The 19,888-nt window shown below is 43.5% G+C and overlaps 1 protein-coding gene across 3 annotated transcripts in view; it reads right to left on the bottom strand.

Moving 5' to 3' along the window:
- The window catches only part of LOC118084151 (vascular endothelial growth factor receptor kdr-like), a 198,883-nt gene that overhangs the window by 96,580 nt on the left and 82,415 nt on the right, over positions 1-19,888 (bottom strand). For all 3 annotated transcript variants that reach the window (XM_035113499.3, XM_035113500.3, XM_088664660.1), the window contains exons 4-9: positions 17,293-17,417; positions 14,070-14,232; positions 13,001-13,137; positions 10,248-10,413; positions 7,934-8,051; positions 7,402-7,580 (exon numbers count right to left, since the gene is read on the bottom strand). In XM_035113499.3, coding sequence (XP_034969390.1) covers positions 7,402-7,580; positions 7,934-8,051; positions 10,248-10,413; positions 13,001-13,137; positions 14,070-14,232; positions 17,293-17,417 — 888 coding nt within the window. The remainder of the gene's footprint in view (positions 1-7,401; positions 7,581-7,933; positions 8,052-10,247; positions 10,414-13,000; positions 13,138-14,069; positions 14,233-17,292; positions 17,418-19,888) is intronic.

The raw sequence follows: 19,888 nt of genomic DNA, 5'->3' as shown, positions 1-19,888 counted from the left end.
TTTCATATGTATAAAATTATCAAAGACCCAATAAAAATTATATACATATATATAAAAAAGAAATACGCGAGGGTTGCTGCCAGCTGGTGTTTGGCTAGATAGACCAATGGTCTGACTCAATATAAGGCAGCTTCCTCCATGTATACCAGGCATCCCCAAACTGCGGCCCTCCAGATGTTTTGGCCTACAACTCCCATGATCCCTAGCTAAGAGGACCAGTGGTCAGGGATGATGGGAATTGTAGTCCAAAACATCTGGAGGGCTGAAGTTTGGGGGTGCCTGATGTATACTGTATAAACAAACTGGATTCTTTAGTATCTTCTTGCTGTGGCTGATGTGTAGCAGCAGCCCATTTTTAACGAATTCCAAGATCTAAAAATAAATTGAGTTGCACTTTAAAAATCATGCATCTCCAACGCAAATTTAATAAGACAAGGACTGTGAAATGAAGCTGCTTTTACAAAAAGAATACAGTATTTCTTTAAAAGAGTGGGGGGGGGGGGGAGAGACACAACCTACCACATCCATCTGGTGTGAATTCAGAGCTTACTAAGTGATACACTTGCAAAAAGCTAATGCAAGGTGAACGGGTGTACCAACATTTTCAGGCACAGAAGTAACACATTGCCACAAATAGCAAATGTATGGATTTAGCACATTGGAGGAATGAAGCACTAAGCATACAGAGGTGCAACCAGTTTTCTGGCAACGTTCATTTCAGCCCATGACCCCCAAATCCAAGCTAGGATAGCAAATGCCAAAACTGTTTTGACAATAGTCTGTTGATAACTTTGACTAAACTAGAAAACTGTTTCATCTCTTTTTCAGCAAGTGGGTGTGACTGTTGGGCACTTTTGTAGCAAAGGGTTTATTGCTGTAATTAATTTCCAGTTAAGATGCGTGCCATGCTATCAAAAATCTGATGGTGGTTTACAGGTGCAAGCCCGCTGCCTGATGACAGCAGCTCTGGGAGGTGGGCAAGATTACATGTGTGAACTGACAATCACAGGTCAAAAACCGCAAATGGGCCTCAACTCACATAAAATGGAGTCAGTTTGCATGTTTGTGTGCAAATCACCAGATGCTAAATAAAGAAGTGATGAAAAGTTGAGCTGACAGTCATGCATGTGTAGACAGGCCCTCTGTGCATATTTTCATGCTGTGTGAAAGAATAACAAGGCTGCTGAGCAGTGGGCAGAGCATGAAGGGAGTTGAAGGAAAGGAGGAGGAGTATCGGGGGATATGGAAAATTCTTCCATCATCAAAGACGTCCAACAACTTCTTCCTCCACTCCCACATTTCCTAGCTCCATCTGCCAAATGACAGAATAGCGTCAGCTCAGGCTTACTGAGTCTGCAGGTGTCTCTTGCATGGGACCCTGCTAGCGATACAACTCTAGCCAGACAAAGAACTCCAGTGACGCAACAGGGTAATAGACTTGCCAAGTGATTAACCAGAAGTGTGTTTCTGAACACAATGATGCAGTTCCTCTTTTTTCAGAAGGGGGCAATGTGTAAGGGGTGATCGACACCTGGCACCAACACAGTTATATTTCTGGCACTAGGCAAGGGTATTTTAGCTTCGCCTGTTATTTAAACAGGAACAAAGGATGCTGCTTTACACTGTTGGTCCACTTAGCTCATTACTAGGTGGGCTGTCCAATCTGACTGGCAACAGCTCTTCAAGGTACCAGACTGGAGTCTTTCCAGGGACCTGCTGCTAAGTTACAGCCCTCCCTATTCCAGCATTTCAATGACCTTTTTTGTATTTTGTCTTGGTTTTGTAAACTATTCTAGAAGCTCAGCTGAATGGCAGTGCCCAATTTTAAAAAACAAGAGAAAAACCACAGTTGCTGTGCCTCTAATGCAATAGTGGAACCCTTGGCTCTCCAGCTGTTGTTGGACTCAGCATGACCAATAGTCATGGATGATGGGAGCTGTAGTCCAGCAACATCTGGAGGATCTCCGCCCTTGCTCTAACAGCACTGCAAGCAACAGGAAACAGCCAGTGACCATCTTTTTCTCCAAGCTGTGAAAAGCATTACTAGCTAATGTCTGCATGTTAAGTTTCTGTTAAAGGCAGAGGAATATGTGTGGGTGTTACCACCCTTCCAAAATACAACAGCTGCCTCTCCTGGCACATTCCTCCCTCCCAAGCCACCCTCCTGCCACAACAAAGGATAGATTAAACCTTTGGAGTTTGCCAACTGCAAATTCACACTCTTCAAACATACTAAACATGCAATGTCAAGTGTTACCCTTGTCTTTGGGATAAAGTGTTAAAGGGCTTCAGGTGTGCTTTGATGAGAGGTGTAAAAGCTGCCCTGAATAACAAAAGAATTTCCCCAGTGCTCCACTTTAGAGAAGAATCAAGGGGGAGGGTGTTTTTTTCCTCCCTCATTTTATACATTTCAAATTTATTGGTTTTACTCCACAAAATTCTATGGCCTTAAAAGAGGATTGGATAAATTCATGGAAGATAGCTACTAGCCATGATGGAGGCTATGTTCTGCCTCCAGTCAAAGGCATAAATGCTTTTGAATACCACTTGCTGGAAACCGAAGGAGTGGAGAGTACTCTTGCTCCTGGATCTTTCTTGCTGGTTTCCCAGAATGGGCTTCTGGTTGGCCACTGTGAAAAGAGGAGGTTGGACGAGATGGGCCATTGGCCTGATCCAGCAGGCTCTTCTCTTATTCCTTGCCTGAAACCCTTGGAGAGCTGCTGCCAGTCATTGCACACAGAAGCATCTTTTAAAAAAAACCTACACCCGCTATTGAAAAAACTTGCATGGTCTGCTTCATCAGATGCAGCAATACTAACTAATTGGAGCTTTCTTCCAATTTTAAATAGCAGGTGCATTGCATTGCACTATATGGTTTCAATCACTGGTTTCATTTTATCAAATAGGTTTACATATAAATATAATGCAATAGATGTAAACCAATTTGATAATTTGTTGTAAAAGTGAAAAACATTATAGACGTTTCCTAAATAAACATATTAACAACTTTTTAAGAAACATCAGATTCTGCTGAATATTCAGATTTTATAATTTGGATTCAGTGGCTGAAATCTCAACACCCACCCACCACAAAATTGAAACTTAAATTTTGAAGTCAAATCCAAAAGTTTGATCAGGTTGCTTTTTGCAACTCTTCAAAATGATGTTTTCTGACTGATGAATGAAGGTATCACAAATATCTGCCAATTTTTTTTTACAAGTCCTCTGCTGCAGAACAGAGAAGACAGTAAGATGGCTGCAGTCTGTTTGGTCTATTTTGTAAAATGGTTCAACAAAGTTTCCAATTGTTTTACAAACTGAGAATAATATACAGCTAGCTTCAACTGAAACGCTGCCGTTCCACAAAGCCTTGGAGAAGACCCAGAATATTCTGTTTATTTGTTCTAGGGTGAGAATTAAAAATACCCTTACCAGACCAGAGGTTTTTTATCCTCCCCCCACCCACCTTTGCTTTGTACTCAAGTCTGGAGTAACCATTTTCTCCCATGTTTTTTCCCCCTTTCCATTCTTGGCTCACCAGGATGTATAGTTGCCAGCTGTTTGTTAAGATTCCCTTTTGTTCACTCTCTCCCCTCCTCTGTAATATTTCATGACATTTGCTGCCTGAAACTTTGGCTCTCAACAAGAATTTAATCCAACAAAACAAAAACACAGCAACCCACCAACTTCTTGGACAGCTCTTGATGTGCAAACATATAAAGGAAGAATGGGTTTATATATATAAAAAAGGGGGTCCAGCGGCCTCCAGGAGACTCAAAGAGACCTACATGCAAAGCAAGCAAGAGGGTTATATTCCTCATGCCAGATTAAATTCCATCTGTCTGTAGAGTGGGTTGGAAACATGGGTGGCCCAAGCATAGGGCCACTACATGTATCTTTATACAGGAAGTTTAAGGAGGAATGGACTTTGCAACAATTCTTACATTTACGGTTCAGTGAATCCATCAATTCTGGTTTACTCTGTTTCTCACATTCCAACCGCAAGTCCTGTTTGCCTCATTTCCATATAAACTTGCAATTTCTTTTATATTTTTGTAGAAGTTCACATGAAACTTTGGCTGTTTCTCCTCATATATGCAAACAACCCCCCTCCATTATTATAGTCATCCATCAGGTGCTTATTACAGTGGATCAAACAATATACAAAATATAAAATGCAAAATCAGAGTCTCTGTAGGGCCAATGGTTGTTTATTACTACTGACAAGCTAGGAACTAACAATCGTAAGTCTGAGAGATGTGGCAACATCTAGATATTTGCCGTTACTGTATAAGAGAACAAGTGAGTTCCAGCACCTCTTTTTCTAGAAAAACAGCACTGAATAGAACATATCCATTATAGTAAAAGTAGTCCTCAATAACCCTCTCTTCCATGAATTTGTCTACTCTTCTTCTAAAGTAATCCAAGTTGATGACCAGCACTATATGCTGTGGGACTGAACTGAATACTGTAGTTTAATAATAGGCTATGTGATTAAGTACCTCATGTTGTCCAGGATCATTCAAGAAACCCCTTTATTAGATGGTAAATTGTGCAATACGTTCTTTTCAGCACCTGAAGAAACTCTTATTGAAACAAGACTGCCCATAAGTTTCCAAGTTTGTATGAGTTTTAATTTGTTTTTAGTCTGTTCTATTGTGGTATAAACTTTCTGTATGTTTTAAATTATGCCTGTAAAATTATTGGCGTGGAGTTGTTGTTATCTTTATCAGTATTAATTGCTGTAACATGCCCTGGGACCTTGTGGTGAAAGGTGGGCAAGGAATATTGTTACTCCTCTTTCAGCTCCTTCTTTGACCTACTTCTACAACTGGAGGATGTCACTATATCTTGTAGCAGTCAATGTAAAGTAGAGAGGAGTTTCAGGAATTTGGGACATCATGATGTCAGGAAATTAGTCAGTTCTAGCAAACATTATACAGGGCAGGAAGATTCTGTGAGCCTCGTGTTGCAATAGCCACATATGTGTTTACATCACAGTTAGTTTATCCCAGGGGTCCCCAGACTACGGCCCGCGGGCCAGATGCGGCCCAATTGGCCTCCCAATCCGGCCCGCAACGACCCCCGCTGCCCGCTCTTGCGGCGCACTGCGCGACGGCGCGCTTCCAGATCTGGAAAAAATCGCCGAAAATCGTTTCTGCGCATGCATATGGGCCTCTCCCAACTCAGAAGAGGTCATTTCCGGTGCACTTCTGGGTTGGGGGAGACCCATACGCATGCGCACAAACAATTTTCGGCGATTTTTCCGGCCTGGAAGCGCGCCACCATGCCAGTAAATGGGTTTGCGCATGCGCACTGGCGCGCACTCCCCCACCCTCTGGCCCACTGCGCACGCACTCCCCCACCCTCCGGCCCAAAGGCGGGGAAGTCTGGGGACCCCTGGTTTATCCGTAACAAAACTGTTGGGGGGGGGAATGCATCCGCATTCATAACAAGAATAGTCATTCTTGTTATTGCTATTACGATTATGATTACTGTAATACACATCACAGGGAACATAAATCAACACCAGAGATTCCTTGTCAGATCATCTTTTTTGGAGGAGCAATCTGTTGCTAAAACTTATGAAGCACCTGTTGTTTATTTCTCTCCTGCCCTCTACATGGAGAAATACTTTTTCAGTATATGAATTATCAGCATTCTTTGAGCTGGAACGGTTGTGATAAGCAACATATTTACAATAATTGCAATAATGATCCCAGTTTAATTCATGCTACCATGCTGATGCATGACAAAAGAACAACAGAGAGCACTTGGGCATGAAATCGTAAACAAATACAAATACCAAAAGCTTGCAAAAGCATTAACGGAGATGAAATGAATGGATTGTAGCCAGCACACAAGAAACCCTTTTGTTAACTGCCTGTGAATTTCATACCAACTGATTTGTGTTTGCATCCCTAGTTACGGGCAGTCAATTCTTAAACTAGAAAACAATTCTGTTTTGCACACAACAGCATTTGTACAGATACAAAAAAATCTGTTAGCCATAATCCACATGCCATCCAACCAACACTAAACAAAGCCATGAGACAAAATGTTGATATATCAAGATCAAGCGGGATTTCTTGCCCTGAAAAACTTTGATGGAAAAAACTTTGGCAGCAGAAATACAGACCTGCAAATAGGGCCCCCAGTCCTATGAGATGCTGAATTAAAGCAGAAGCTCAAAATAATGGACATAGCAGGTCCTGCCTTTCTTGTATACTGAATTTATTTCTCAATGTGTTAGTCACTTTTCTAGTTACTGAATTATTGAAGTGATGTAAAACAATTTCAAAAATGCTACCCCAACATTAAAAGCCATGCAGTGGTGTCAAAATGAATTTACCAAATATTTCCTGGATACTTGGCTATACACTGGTGTCTGTATTTAGGATGCTATGGCAGAAGTGGTGGGAACCTTTTTCAGTTTGACAACCACAATGCCTCATGGGCAGCCTTCCAGAAACTGTGAGCCAGTGGGGGGGGGGAGCAAAAATGGGTGGGGCAACAGATACGACTCTTATTAATTTTTTTATTCCAGCCATGCAAAAGTCAGAGCTTTATACACCCGCACACCTCTCTGTCGAGGCAAGCAAGAGGCACCATCAAAGCTCATAGACACTTTTCAGCCTGGTAAAAGCACACAGGAACAGGAGCAGTAAGCAGTGGGCCTGGGAAATCTTGAGGGCCGGACAGAGAGACCTATAGGGCCACATTGTCCCCTGGACAATGCTTCATCCCCTCTCATATATATCCATCCTGCCTGTCCTTCAAGGAGCTCAAGGCAGCATATATGGTTCACCCCATCCCTATCTTATCTTCACAACAACCCTGTAAGGTAGGTGAGACTGAGAGTGTGGAATCAGCCCAAGGCCACCTAGTGAGCTTTATTGGAATTTGAACCTGGACCTTTTCAGTCCACACTTCCGCTTATCCCATGCCTAGAAAGCATGGGTCCAAGCAGTTTTCCACTTGCCCCATACTTTGTAGGCATGGGTCCGAGGAGTTTTGGCTATGCCCCACTGATTTGCCCTGGAAAACTTGCTTTGTAACTCTAATTCGGAAAACCCAATTGCTGATTGTTCCATTTTAGCGCTAAACTGAGCGTTTCCCCAGGGGACAGTGTTGGGTCAAAGGGGACTGTGGATGGAGCCCTAAGTCCAGCACTCTAACCACTACAACACATGAGCTTTGTGCCATTTAGTATACTGAAATGATGGCAGTAATAACAGCTTATAGCAGCAGAAACAGGCAGTTCCTTGGATATATACCACATGTTTGTACATCAATTATACAAAGCATTTGACCAAAAAGTGCTTGCTATTCTCCTTTGCCCTGGAAACCAGAAACAGAGGAATAAGCTGGTTAGTTATTTAGGTTCTAATAGGTGCTTACCTAATACATCCAGCTCGACAGTGTGTTGTTCATGGAGATTATGCTTAGTGTTGCTCAGGGTTATGGTGTAATTCCCAGCATGCTTTGGTTTCACGTCCCTTATGATAAGCCTGTACTTCAGTGGATCTAGTTCATAGCAGTCACTGTTAGCATTGGTCAGCTTCTTGCCATCCTTGTACCTATAATGTCCAACAAGAAAGTCACCAATTGAAAGATAGAGGGGAAACAAGGGCAATCCCATTATAGGGTTACTGAGACTTACTCTTCTTATTCTTTATTAACATGACTTCTATGCAACACCTTAATTAAAGTTTTCTGGGCAATGTACACAAAAATGGTTCAAAACAAACAAGGGATTGGGAATACCAAATGCCAAATAAAACACACCACAGCACAGATTTAAGCACTACAATGAAGCACAGACAAGCCTGAGTAGACCTGCAAAGAACTGCTGTTAGATTGCTGTGCTTTCCTCACCCCCCTGAACCAGCATTTTCATTCTGTCAATTCAAAGTACCTCCTTGGTTCTTACCAGGTCACTATGGGGCGGGGGACAGCTTGAACCTTCCAAGACAATTTCAGCATCTTTTGCCCTTCGATAACTTCATAGGGATTGATTTTCTTAAAGGAAACTTTGATGAAAGCTTCCCCTTAAAATAAACAAGAAAAATTGCAGGCATGAATCTCAAATTTGCTTTTTTGCAAAACAATAATAAAGCAACAGATAATAAAAGCTCTGGAACAGAATGCAAGAGTCCCACAAGTAGAAAGCAAGTAGATGGACTGGCCAGCCAGAAGTTAGCATAAAGTAAGAATAGGAAATGATGCTGCCATTTGAAACATGTGCTTCATTTTTTAATTACCATATATGTATAAGCCTACTTTTTCAGCACGAAAAATGTGCTGAAAAAGCCGCCCTCGGCTTATATTCGAGTGAGGCAGGCGGCGGCGGAGAAAGGCACAGGACCGGGGGTTTGGAGAAGCGCTGCGCTGCAACTCTCCGAACCCCCGTCCTATGCCTGCTCTGTGCAAGGCGGCAGGGAGGGAGAAGAGACGAGGAAGGGATCCTTTCCCACTGCTTCTCCCCCACCCTGCCGCCGACAGCTGGGAAAGGCATAGGATGGTATTTATTTTTATTTTTGAAATTTACCAGTAGCTGCTACATTTCCCACCCTTGGCTTATACTCGAGTCAATAGGTTTTCCCAGTTTTTTTGAGGTAAAATTAGGTGCCTCGGCTTATATTCAGGTTGGCTTATACTCGATTATATACGGTAATTCACCAGCATTTGCAGAGTTTGCAGGCAATTTTGCCTAACAAACATTTTTTTGCAGAGCATTTTCCCATTATAAAATGCATTTTATATACTGTAATTTTCACTAATTATGCATTTTTAAATGCATAGTTTACTCTAGTACATGCTTTTAAATAAATAAATAAATTACTTGGCTGGAGAATTGCATTGCAAGATTCAAAGAAGTGTGGATTTCAAAGGTTGGCAGTGTTTCAGTTCCCATATGGCAGTGTTGGCCAAACTTGGGTCTCCAGCTGTTTTTGGACTACAATTCCCATCATCCCTGACCACTGGCCTGTTAGCTAGGGATGATGGAAGTTGAAGTCCAAAAACAGCTGGAGACCCAAGTTTGGCCAACACATATTGTTTCAGAAAGTGTGAATTAATTTGGTTTGCCTATAAATGTGAACTAGAGCAAATTTCTCCCCCCGTCATTAGTGTGGTGCTGTTCCAAAGTAAGTGCATAAAATGGTTGGGGAAGTAGCTAGAGTCTGATCACTTCGCAGGTGGGAGCTGGAAACTGGTGGTTGATTACTAGGGTGAAAAGACAGTTCCTCAGCTGTAGAGGATAATTCTATGAATTTGAGCATGTGATTAGGTGAAGGGTGTTAGGCTTTTATTGATGTTGGTGGGGTTCTAGATTGGATTTGGTTTTAGACTTGTAGTAAGGCTACCAGTGTTGTGGGGTGGTCTATTTGTATATGCTTCCAGAGGCTTGTTGGGCCCAGTAGCTAATTATAATGAAGCACAGCGGGTTTGCAGCTATGGGTGAGCCCAACAGCTGGCGAATACATACAGGTGTAGTTTGATTGAAGTATAGGTGTGTTCTTGGATGTGGGATTTTGTGGGGGTATTGGGTGAATTGAATCCTATTCTATGGATTTTGATGCTTTAATTGATTTATATACTGTTTGTTAATTTTGTTCTTTATACCAGCTTTGTGAAAACTAATGTTCTGATGGAAGGTGGTGTACACTTGAAATAACATTTAGGCAGCAGAGACATTTTCAAAATCCCCACCCTAAGCAAAGGAGGCCAGCTGTTGGAATGCATCATTCAGCCGCTCTCTTTGCAGATGGGCACTCTTTTAAACTGTTGAATCAATGAATTTCTCACAGTACATAATTAGTTCTTTTATGACACATACTGTTTGGGAACAACTGCTTCAGATCAAAGGCACACACACAGCCAAACAAAGATCTCCAAAGGGCAAATATCCCTTTCTGTACTATTCTATTTAAAAAAAGTGTGGTGCCTGTCAATGTAACAACATGTCACACAAACCCTCTGGAGTTTCTTGAATGCCGGCTGACGCAATCAGAAATATCAAGTGGTAAATAATTTCCTTGACTTTAGGCTGCATATATGTGTTAGTGAATGTTTGTGGTGTTGATTATGATACAGTTGGGGGGTCGGTGACGTGCTGTAAACTGATTGCTGGAGTGGACAGGTGGACTCTGCCTCCACAAAAAGAAGTTACTACTATACTTTCTAACCAGTATAGATAGATAGACAGATGATAGATAGATACCGGGAGATAGAATCATACGTACTGTATACAGTGATGTTGGCCTCTGATTTTAATTGTGTTGTATTGGCAATTATGCCTCTGCATACATACAACCCCTTGTTTTCCATTGTAACATTCTTGATGACCACATTAGAAGAAGCTTTATACACTGACTCACTTAGGTCGAATGTATTTTCAACCTTGGTTTCCTAAAAGGAGCAGAGTGGAGACAGAAAAAAACCTGCTATTAGGCCAGTTCAGAACAGCTCAAACAGAGAGTAGCACACATCCAGTCAAGCAGTGAACTACAAAAGCAAATATTAGATTTCCTAAAAGTTTTCTCTTTAGAAAGCCATGAATCCAACGATGTAAAAGGCTAAATCAGGTGAGTCCTCAGACTCTTGATTCTGAAACGTGACTTTTACAAGCTCCAGCCTCATGGAATTTTAGTGACCCTGGATTATTAAAATGAAAAAATGGTATTCAATCGCAAAATGGTATTCAGTCGCAATGGTATTTGGACCCTCAATATTAGTTCACCCCATTCCTATAACAATGACAGAGTTAACTACCAGTGATGGTGGTGCATTGCAATGTAGGATGGGGTAGAATCAAAATTCAGGCCAGAACCACAGTTTGGGAGGGAATTTCCTCCTGAGTTAACACAGGGCTTGCCACTTTCTGATGGGTTTGGGGCCTGTGTCTGAAATAGCATGAGAGGTGGGCATAGCATGTGCCTTTGTGTGCGAGATGCCTTGATGGTGGGAGGCAGGTGGTGCAATGACAACATAACTCCCCTTTGCTGTGCTGAAGGCTTCAGAGCAAATCTGGCAAGACTGAGCAGCACATCCCCTTTTTTGCAGGGGAAACTCCCTTATTCCAAGCCACAGCTGTCAGCCTTCCCTTTTTTTGCTGGACATTCCCTTATTCCAGCGCTGTTTCCCGCTGCTATCCTGGATTGTTAGATATACCGTAGACTGTCGCCAGGACAGGTGAGGCTGCTGCTGATCCCTTATTTTCAAATCTGAAAGTTGACAGCTATGCATCTATGAGTCATGCTAGATCTTGTCTCAGATGCACAAAAGCCTCTAGTGAGGCAAAGGGTGGTGGAACCATTACTTCGTTTACTCATCAGAAGCCTTGGGGCAGTGGTATCTCCAGGTCTTGCTGTCTGTGACCCAAATCCTCTAATATGGAAAGGGAACAGGGCTGTCTTACCCATAGGTGCTAGGGGTGCAGGGCACCCGGGCGCCGGACTCTCAGGGGCATGAGACCAAAAGTCCGGGGCCCGAGAGTTGAATTGCGAAAGAGCCCACATTGGTCGGAGCGCTGCAGCGGACTCTTCTGCTGTGGGCGGCTCTGCGCCATGAGTTCAGGGTTACTGAGCCAGCGAGACACTGAGGTGGCCAGCCGGCTCTGCCCTCCTGCATACCTGGGACTGGGCAACCGGGGTGGGGGGCACCGGGCAGATCTTTGCACCCCGGTGCCGCATATGCTTAAGACAGCCCTGAAAGGGAATGACTGCAACAAAATTAATATGTTTGGGGATTTTAATCCAGGCTTTATCTTTCTGCATACCCTCCTCACCCTCCTGACTAAAAACACAATCTTGGCAAACAACCCATCAGAATGGACTGTAGATATATGGTTTAATCTGCTGATCTATGAACCCTTTTGAGAGCTGTTTCACTACATATGGGGCTGCTCTCCTTTTTATTGTTTTAACATTGTAAAGATGCTTGAAACAGCTTCAAAATACAGTACCTGTAGCACACAAGGTAAAAATGCTTGTTAAAATGGTACATGAAGTGACCTTATGCCACTTCCTGTATAATTTTGTGCACAAAGGGCCATTGTACATACAACGTACCTCCATCAGTATAAAATGGGGTAGCCATTTTTTGTATGTAGAATGAACCGTTGTGCATAGAATTACACAATAAGTTATTTCCTGTACCATTTTGAAAAATGTTTTCTGTGCTGTGCAGCTGGTGTGCTGGGCTTTGAAGCTACTCCAATATGCTTTACAGTGTTAAAAACAAGGTAACAGTGATTCAGCTCATAAGTTACCCACATTTGTGCATGGAGTGGGGTGGGGTTATGGCCTTTCCTTTTTCTTTTTAAGGATTTGTACAGAGTTATCCCCCCATGGGAACAGACAGGACATACTTTAAGACAGCCATGTGTGGAACCAGAAGAGAACAAACTGAGGCAGATTTATCTATCCTTAGACACGATGCTGGATTCTTCCATAGAGCTTGGCTCAGTGGTAGAACAGCTCCAGGTAGTCCTGACAGAGACACCTGTCTGAAACCCTCACAGATGCTGCCAGTCAGTGTAGACAATACTGAGCAAGATGGCCTCATAGTCTCACTCCTATATTCTTATGCACATTAGCTCTCTCTGCAAACACGCAGAATATGTTATGCTTTAAAATTCACTCAGGATGTTCAGTGAAGCAGCCATAATCATTTCTCTCCCCATCAAAATGTACTACCGCCAACCCAAACATTTCTGTGCATTCCTAGCAATTCTGAACTGATGCTAGAAAGCAGGCAGATGCTGTTGGGCTCCCCCAGTCAGTGCCAGCCCACAGTGGCAGTGGTCAGGGATGATGGCAGTCCAACAACATATCTGACATCATAATTTCTTTGATTGGATACTGAGCATTTGAATGCTTGCTCAAAAACTATTTAAGTAAGTGAGGCCAGAGTTTGCTAGCAGACAACTGGAATCTTTTGCATTCAGCAGAACCTATAACTGTCCTTGATCCAGGGACAGATGTGATTTACTCACAGTCCTTCCAGGAATTGTCCATACGAATTCAATGCGTCCATTGAAAAATGTCTCCGCTCTGCATTCCAGGTTAAGGTTGTCTCCAACCAGCAGCTTTTGGGGACTTGTTTTGAGAACCAGGTTCTGTATCCTTGTCTCTGGAAGAAATAGCAAGCCATAACCAATATCAAAATCCAAACAATGGCATATGTCAAATGCAGATTATCAAGTATTTGGCAAATATTATTATTTTTATTTCATAAAATTTATACACCTCCTGCTTCTTAGAAACAGCAACTCATAAATAAGAAAAATAGCCACAATTTAAGACTTCTGAAAGGTTAAAATAACAAAATACTAAAAACAGATTAAAACTTGCTTCAGCCTTCTAAACTTCTGGGTAGGCTTGCCTAAATGAAAATGTTTTTAGCAGGTGCCGAAAAAGGTACAGTGAAGACACCTAACTGATATCAATAACAGAGGCAGATTTAGGGTAGCATAACTAGTTCAGTCGCACAGGGTGTGGAGCCCCCGGGTGTGTGTGTGTGTGTGTGCCACAGGTGACACCACAAATATGATTTAGAATGGAGTGTAAGAGGTAGGGGGCACCACATGTTGACATCACACAGGACCCCACTGAAAATTGTCCAAGATCTGCCACTGTACCAGTAAATAGGCAGGGAGTTCCAAAGTGTAGGTGCTGCTACACTAAAAGATCATCAGCAAAATATCCAAGTATTTAAGTAGCCTTCCTGAGGGTGTCCTCCGGATGTTTTTGGACTACAATTTCCATCAGTCCCAGTTTGAGTGCACCAGATTGGGGGAGGCTGAATTAAAGGATATCTGGAGAACATCTGACACCAGGCTCTGCAAGGTAGATATCTGGAGAACTTCTGACACCAGGCTATGGGCAGCATTTGTGGAAGCATCTTAATTTGACCTGTAATTGAAATCAGGGTTCACAAATACTGTGCTCAAGTGATGTCAGCAATGGGAGTGCTGGTTTTCAGTGTCCGCCCTAAGGCTGCTTACAATGAATACTGTACAGGATGGAATCTGCTTCCTCCTCGCATCCCTACAAGTTACTCACCTACTTTCTGTGGCACATAGTAGGATGTGTATTCATCTCCCTTGACTGTAGCAACACACTTGAGCATGCTACTGAAGAACTCATAGGTGGGCAAAGTGACCACAAATCCTCTCTTGGGGTCCCATTCCATCTTCACAGACCTCACAACATTGCTGGAAGGATGCTGAGGAAGATGAGAGGCAGATGTGATGCTACACCTGACATTCAAAACCACTCCAACAGTTATTCATTCATTCATTTATACGTTTTATTTATGAATCACTTTTCATGAAACATCCCAAAGCAATTACCTATATATCATCAAGAACAAAAACATAGAAACACAATTTCAAATATAATGCAGATGCACACTGTGGATGGGGATGTTGAAAAGGTTGGATTTCAAGCTAAAAGCAAAGAACTAATCATGTGAAGTTAGGCTCTTTCCTTTAGCATTAGCAGTCTGCACACTTCCACATAAATATTTAAAGGATATGGAGTGCAGTCATTTTAAAGTATAATGGAAACATAAGAAAGGTAATTTATGAGGGAGAAAGTACATTCCTACAGGAATAATACAATGGAATAGAGTTGAATATTACAGTTTTGTGCTTGAGTATCCCCCAGTGGTCAAGAAAAAGAATAGGAAGGAATATCTGCCTTTTTAAGATGGTCCCACATATTAAAGTTATTCATTATAATAAAATATTTTAACAACAACAACAACAAAAGGGTAGAATCTACCCAACCGCTTGAAAAGACCTTGTGGTATTTCCCCCCACCCCACTCCTGCAGCTTTATCACTGGGCCAGTTATTAAATTTGGGTGAGGATATTCTAAATTCGTCCGATCAACGGACTCCTTCCTTCCGCGTCCCCTCAAACTTCCTCTGAGTACAGGAAGCAGCCAGCAAGGCTCTACACGCTTCCAGGCCAGGCCAAAACAGCCACTATGGTATTTCCTTAAATGGGAACAGAATGAAGGCGCCCAAGGTAAACACTTGCTCACTCACACACCTCCATGAATAGGTTCATCATCTTTACTGAGGATGTCCGGAGGCACCTTTCCAGCCCTGCCCATTTGACCCCTTTCAAAGAGGAAGTGTGGAATATTTCACCTAGATTTTGTAGCAGCTCAGAGTGGAAACATTTCATTTATCCACTCAAAAGGGTAGTAGGAAGAAGGTCCCTTCAGTTCCAATAACAAGAAATGACCAGGTAGAAACTTGAGACAAAGCCAGGTAAAAGGAAGGTTAAGACTTTAAAAAATAAGGTATGTAATGCTCAGTTGCTCAAAGGTAGTCACAAGAAACCTTCTTATGCCACTGGTCAATATTAATCTTGGTACAGTTCCGGGGGCGGGAGAGAATGATTCTGGCCATGAACCAGATGCACCCCACAAGCATATCTCATCCCACCCTCTGTGTCCCTTCAAGCCAGCAGTTTTTCAGTAGGATACAACTGTGAGGGTGGTATTGTGCAACTGTGCATCTGCTGCTCCTTCCTCTTACAAGAAGACCAAAGCAGATGGTATACTGTCTGAAGAAATTGGTACTCTTTGCAAATATGCAAAACATAGTCCATGAGTTTTGCAAATTGCAAAAATGAAATTTTGGGGATGCAGCAGCCTTTTGAAGTTCAATAATTTAAATAGATGTAAGGCGGTGCTTGCAGTTCAGCTGTGTATTGACATTATTTGCATTCTTTTGTAGGGACTACTGGAGTCTTCTTGCCTTTTGCATTCCTATGAAGAAACCCAGAAATGAAGCCCTAATTGGAAACTGTCTGTTGATGATGAAGTGTAGAGTCACTCCTCCTCTCACTTTTTTCATGTTATCTCACCCTGCCTTGAGCTTAACTGGAGCCTGTCCTGTACTTCAGAAAGAATATTGTAAAGCTGAAAAGGTGCAGAAATAGGCAACCAATATAACCAAGTTCATAACAACTCTTCTATGAAGAAACGTTAGAACATCTGGGGCTTTCTAGTTTTGGCCTCATCTGCACTTTTGTTTGACATGTATTTTGATCATATCCTGTCCCAATTAATCCTCCCAGGTCTGGGGGCTTTTTTTCATTGTTCTGTGGCTGTGCCTTGGGAAAATCCAATCCTACCTGCTAAATCAGATCTTATCAGATGCACAGAAAATCTGAGGAGGGATTTTGCTTAACTGAGTTAGATCAGATTTTCACAAGGCACAGCTGCGGAACAATGAGAAAAGTTCTCTGACCCAAGAGAATTCATCAGCACACAATGCAATCAAAATATGGGTCAAGCAAAAATGTGGATGAGCCCTGGGGGGGGGGGGGCGAGTTAAGGGAGATAGGATACAAATGAGTACAGTTATGTATGGTGTTATGTACTGAGCTGAATCCTAGAACAATAGGATTCAGAATCAGCGGGAGCTACCCAATCCAACTCCAGGTGGAAGTGAATCCGCAACCTGATTGGCCTGCGGGAGCAGCCAATCAGGCGGCTGGCAGAAGTGAATCTGCTACCTGATTGGCCTGTAGGAGCAGCCAATCAGGCTGCAGGCAGAAGTCAATCCACAATATAATTGGCCCACAGGTGTAGCCCTGAAGTAGCCAATCACGCAAGGCCCATTGTGTAAATAATGTATATAAGCAGATGGTTTTGGGAAAAGAGCCATTCGTCTTCTCTTCTTCTCCTTGATGAATATGAGCTGAATAAAGAGCATGAAATTCACTCTCGACTCCGAGTATATTTCATATGGTATGGAGAAGGTGACTAGAGAGACTCTTTTCTCCCTCTCTCAAAAAACTAGAAGCCAGAGAAATCTAATAATAATAATAATAATAATAATAATAATAATAATAATAATAATAATGGTGGGAGATGCAGACAAAAGAAAGTATTAATTGCACAGCACATAATTAAACTATGGAATCTGCTTCCAAAGACACTATCAATTTAGGATGCTTTCACACTAACCTGTTTGTACCCTAAAGTTTGTGTTTTTCTCAATCTGGAATCATTCATGCTCATCCTCGGCATGCTGCTTTCAATCTAGGTTGATAGTGTTGTTTTCAAAAAGCTAAAGGGCTGGATCAGGAATAGCTAAAAATAGCTGAAGTGAGAACTGAAGCAAAACGGTATGACGGGTGACAAGTCCGTCAAATCCTATTCCAAGCCGCTACCAAGAATCGGATTACACCCATAATCTGGTTATGCCACTTGCAGAATTGATTATTTCCTCTTAGATGAGACTTAGAAAAAGTGTGCTCACCAGCAGGAGTGTTGGTGTGATATCCGGCGAGGTGACCCGGCAAGGCACGATCACTTCTGTAGCATTGTGTACGAAGATAACATCAGGAACACTTGGGCGGAAGTCTACAAAAGGCTGTGTGTTATCTGCGGAACACAGAGAAGATAAAGTTAGTTACGTGCCAGCCAGCAAGCTTGTTTGGTCATTAGTCAGATGCTCATGCAGGCAACTTTGATGGTACAATGGAACCTCGGTTTATGAACACATTGGTTTATGAATTTTCGGTTTATGAACGCTGCGGACCCATCTGGAACGGATTAATTCACTTTCCATTGCTTTCAATGGGAAAGTTCGCTTCAGTTTATGAACGCTTCAGTTTATGAACAGACTTCCGGAACCAATTACACCCATGCTTCGGGTTAAGTACGCTTCAGGTTGAGTACTCCGCGGACCCGTCTGGAACGGATTAATCCACTTTCCATTACTTTCAATGGGAAAGTTCACTTCAGTTTATGAACGCTTCAGTTTATGAACAGACTTCCGGAACCAATTGTGTTCATAAACCGAGGTACCACTGTATTTCTCTCCTTTGTAACCTGTTCTTTTCTCCAAAAACAAAACAGCCCCTCGTTTTTCTCAACAGCAACCTTGTGAGATAGATTAAACCAATGATCAGCAGACATTTTAGGATCATGGGTACATTTTTATTTGTGAGTGAGTGATGTGGGTGCCACCCTTTCTGGTCACTTTTCTTCCCATCCCCTGAATCAGCTCCCACTCACCTCCTATGCAACAAAAAGGAAGGAAAAAAGTGAGTACATCACACACACACTTCAGTTTTTCAGGGGATCTGGATAAAGACCACAGTCACCAGTTGAATTAATCTGAGCCTTGAAAAGCAGATAGGGTTGAATGAGGAAGTGGGAAAGAACATCACTCTTCCAACTTCCTCCTTCCATTCTATGTTCTTTTCCTGGGGAAAATGGTAACCACCCTTACCTGTACCATGACAACGTGGGCAGTGAGTAGAGGCCTCAGAGGCTTTGTTGTAACCAGGGGAGGCCTCAAGGGTGCTTTTCTGCCCATGGGTGCCACACTGGCAACCCCAGGGTTAGAATGAGAGAATGCTTGATTGAGCCTGGATCTGTCCCGTCTTAGTCTGTCACTCTACACTTTGCTGGCTTTAGGCCTACATGTGAGCAAGACGGCCACAGGGTCAGGACTGAAGTCTGTAGGAAGGCATGAACTGTCAACCTGTGGGTTGCAGGCAGGGGCTTAATCTGGTGCACCACCAACCAGCTTCAGCCCAGAAGAAACAATTGTAGAGGATAAAGCCCCACTGGTCAAGGAAGCTTATTTACACTGATAGGCCAGAATGGGCCCTTAACCCATGTAGGAGTTTATGGATCCTGCTCACTGGTCTGGACAATGCTAATGCCTGCTTTTACAGGCTGTAGACTCACTTTTACCCCACATCAACCTCTGCTTTTGTTCAAAATAAGAGACACAACTGCGATGAGTTTTTGTTTGTTTCTTTGTTTTGTTTTGTTTTTTGCAATGTGCTTTTGAGACAAATCTGTGGAGGGTGGAATCTCTCAGCTTTGTAATGACCATGGCACCACAGTTTATGCAGTTACAGATTTGAGGTGTCAAATGCTGTGTATTGTGGGATCAGTTTCATACCTTCCAACATTCCTCAGATGAAAATAGGAAAATAGGAAAAATGTCTCACTCCCCCACCCCAACTGAACCCTCCTTGCATCCCCCCTCACCCCCCCTAGCAGAAGAAGGGCAAGTGCCACCACTAGAGCCGTCCTTCCTATTGGGGCTACTGGTGCATTGCGCCAGGGTGCCAGCCTCTCAGCGAGTGGGGGAGTTGTGTGACTTTCCCCTTTCCCTACACGCCGGCTCAAGTCGCTGTGCCCCGCCGCCTACAGCCTGCGCCTGATGTTGCCATGGAAGAGGTGGAGGCTGGACGTGGCGCTTCCCGTATCAGCATCCCGCCCTCCCCCATCTCCCCCATGCTGCGACACGCGCTCTTCGCCAGACCTTCACAGCATGCAAGGGCTGCCAGGAGGTGGCCGGCCACTGAGGGCGAGCCCCCTCTGCCCTCGGCACTGCGTCCAAGTCCTCCTCCGAGCATGCTGAGGGCGCGTTTGCGAGAGAGCCCGTGTGGGGGCTGCCAGGAGGCAGCCGGGCACCGAGGGCCATGGCCGGGCACGAGCCTCGGAGTTGCCGCTGCTGCTGCTTCCTCGCTGCCAGGAGCCCACGCCTGTTGTGAGCGCAGCAGCAGCAGTGCCGAGGAAGGGAAGCATGGCGCGGGCTCCTCCTGGGTGCCGTCCGTGGCTCCTCCTCCTTGTGCTGCTCCTCCGTGTGCTGCCGGGGTTGCTGTGGGGCCACCCAGAGCCTCCGTTCTGCCGAGCAGCAGTCTCCTGCCTGCCCAGAGGGAAACGTGGGGGTAGGGGCGCAGCAGGGGTCCTTGCGCCAAGGCGCTAGATAAGCTTAAGACGCTCCTGGCCGCCACCACTACAGCAACAGGACACAACACCCACTCATCTGCCATCCTGAGAAAACCCCTTAGTCTGTATTTTATTTTGTTCTTTGAAAGATTTACAAA

The sequence above is a fragment of the Zootoca vivipara genome, chromosome Z2, assembly GCF_965207765.1.
Source record: "Zootoca vivipara chromosome Z2, rZooViv2.hap1.1, whole genome shotgun sequence".
In the NCBI taxonomy this organism is placed as follows: Eukaryota; Metazoa; Chordata; class Lepidosauria; order Squamata; family Lacertidae; genus Zootoca; species Zootoca vivipara.
This window is presented reverse-complemented; position numbering and strand designations above follow the sequence as displayed.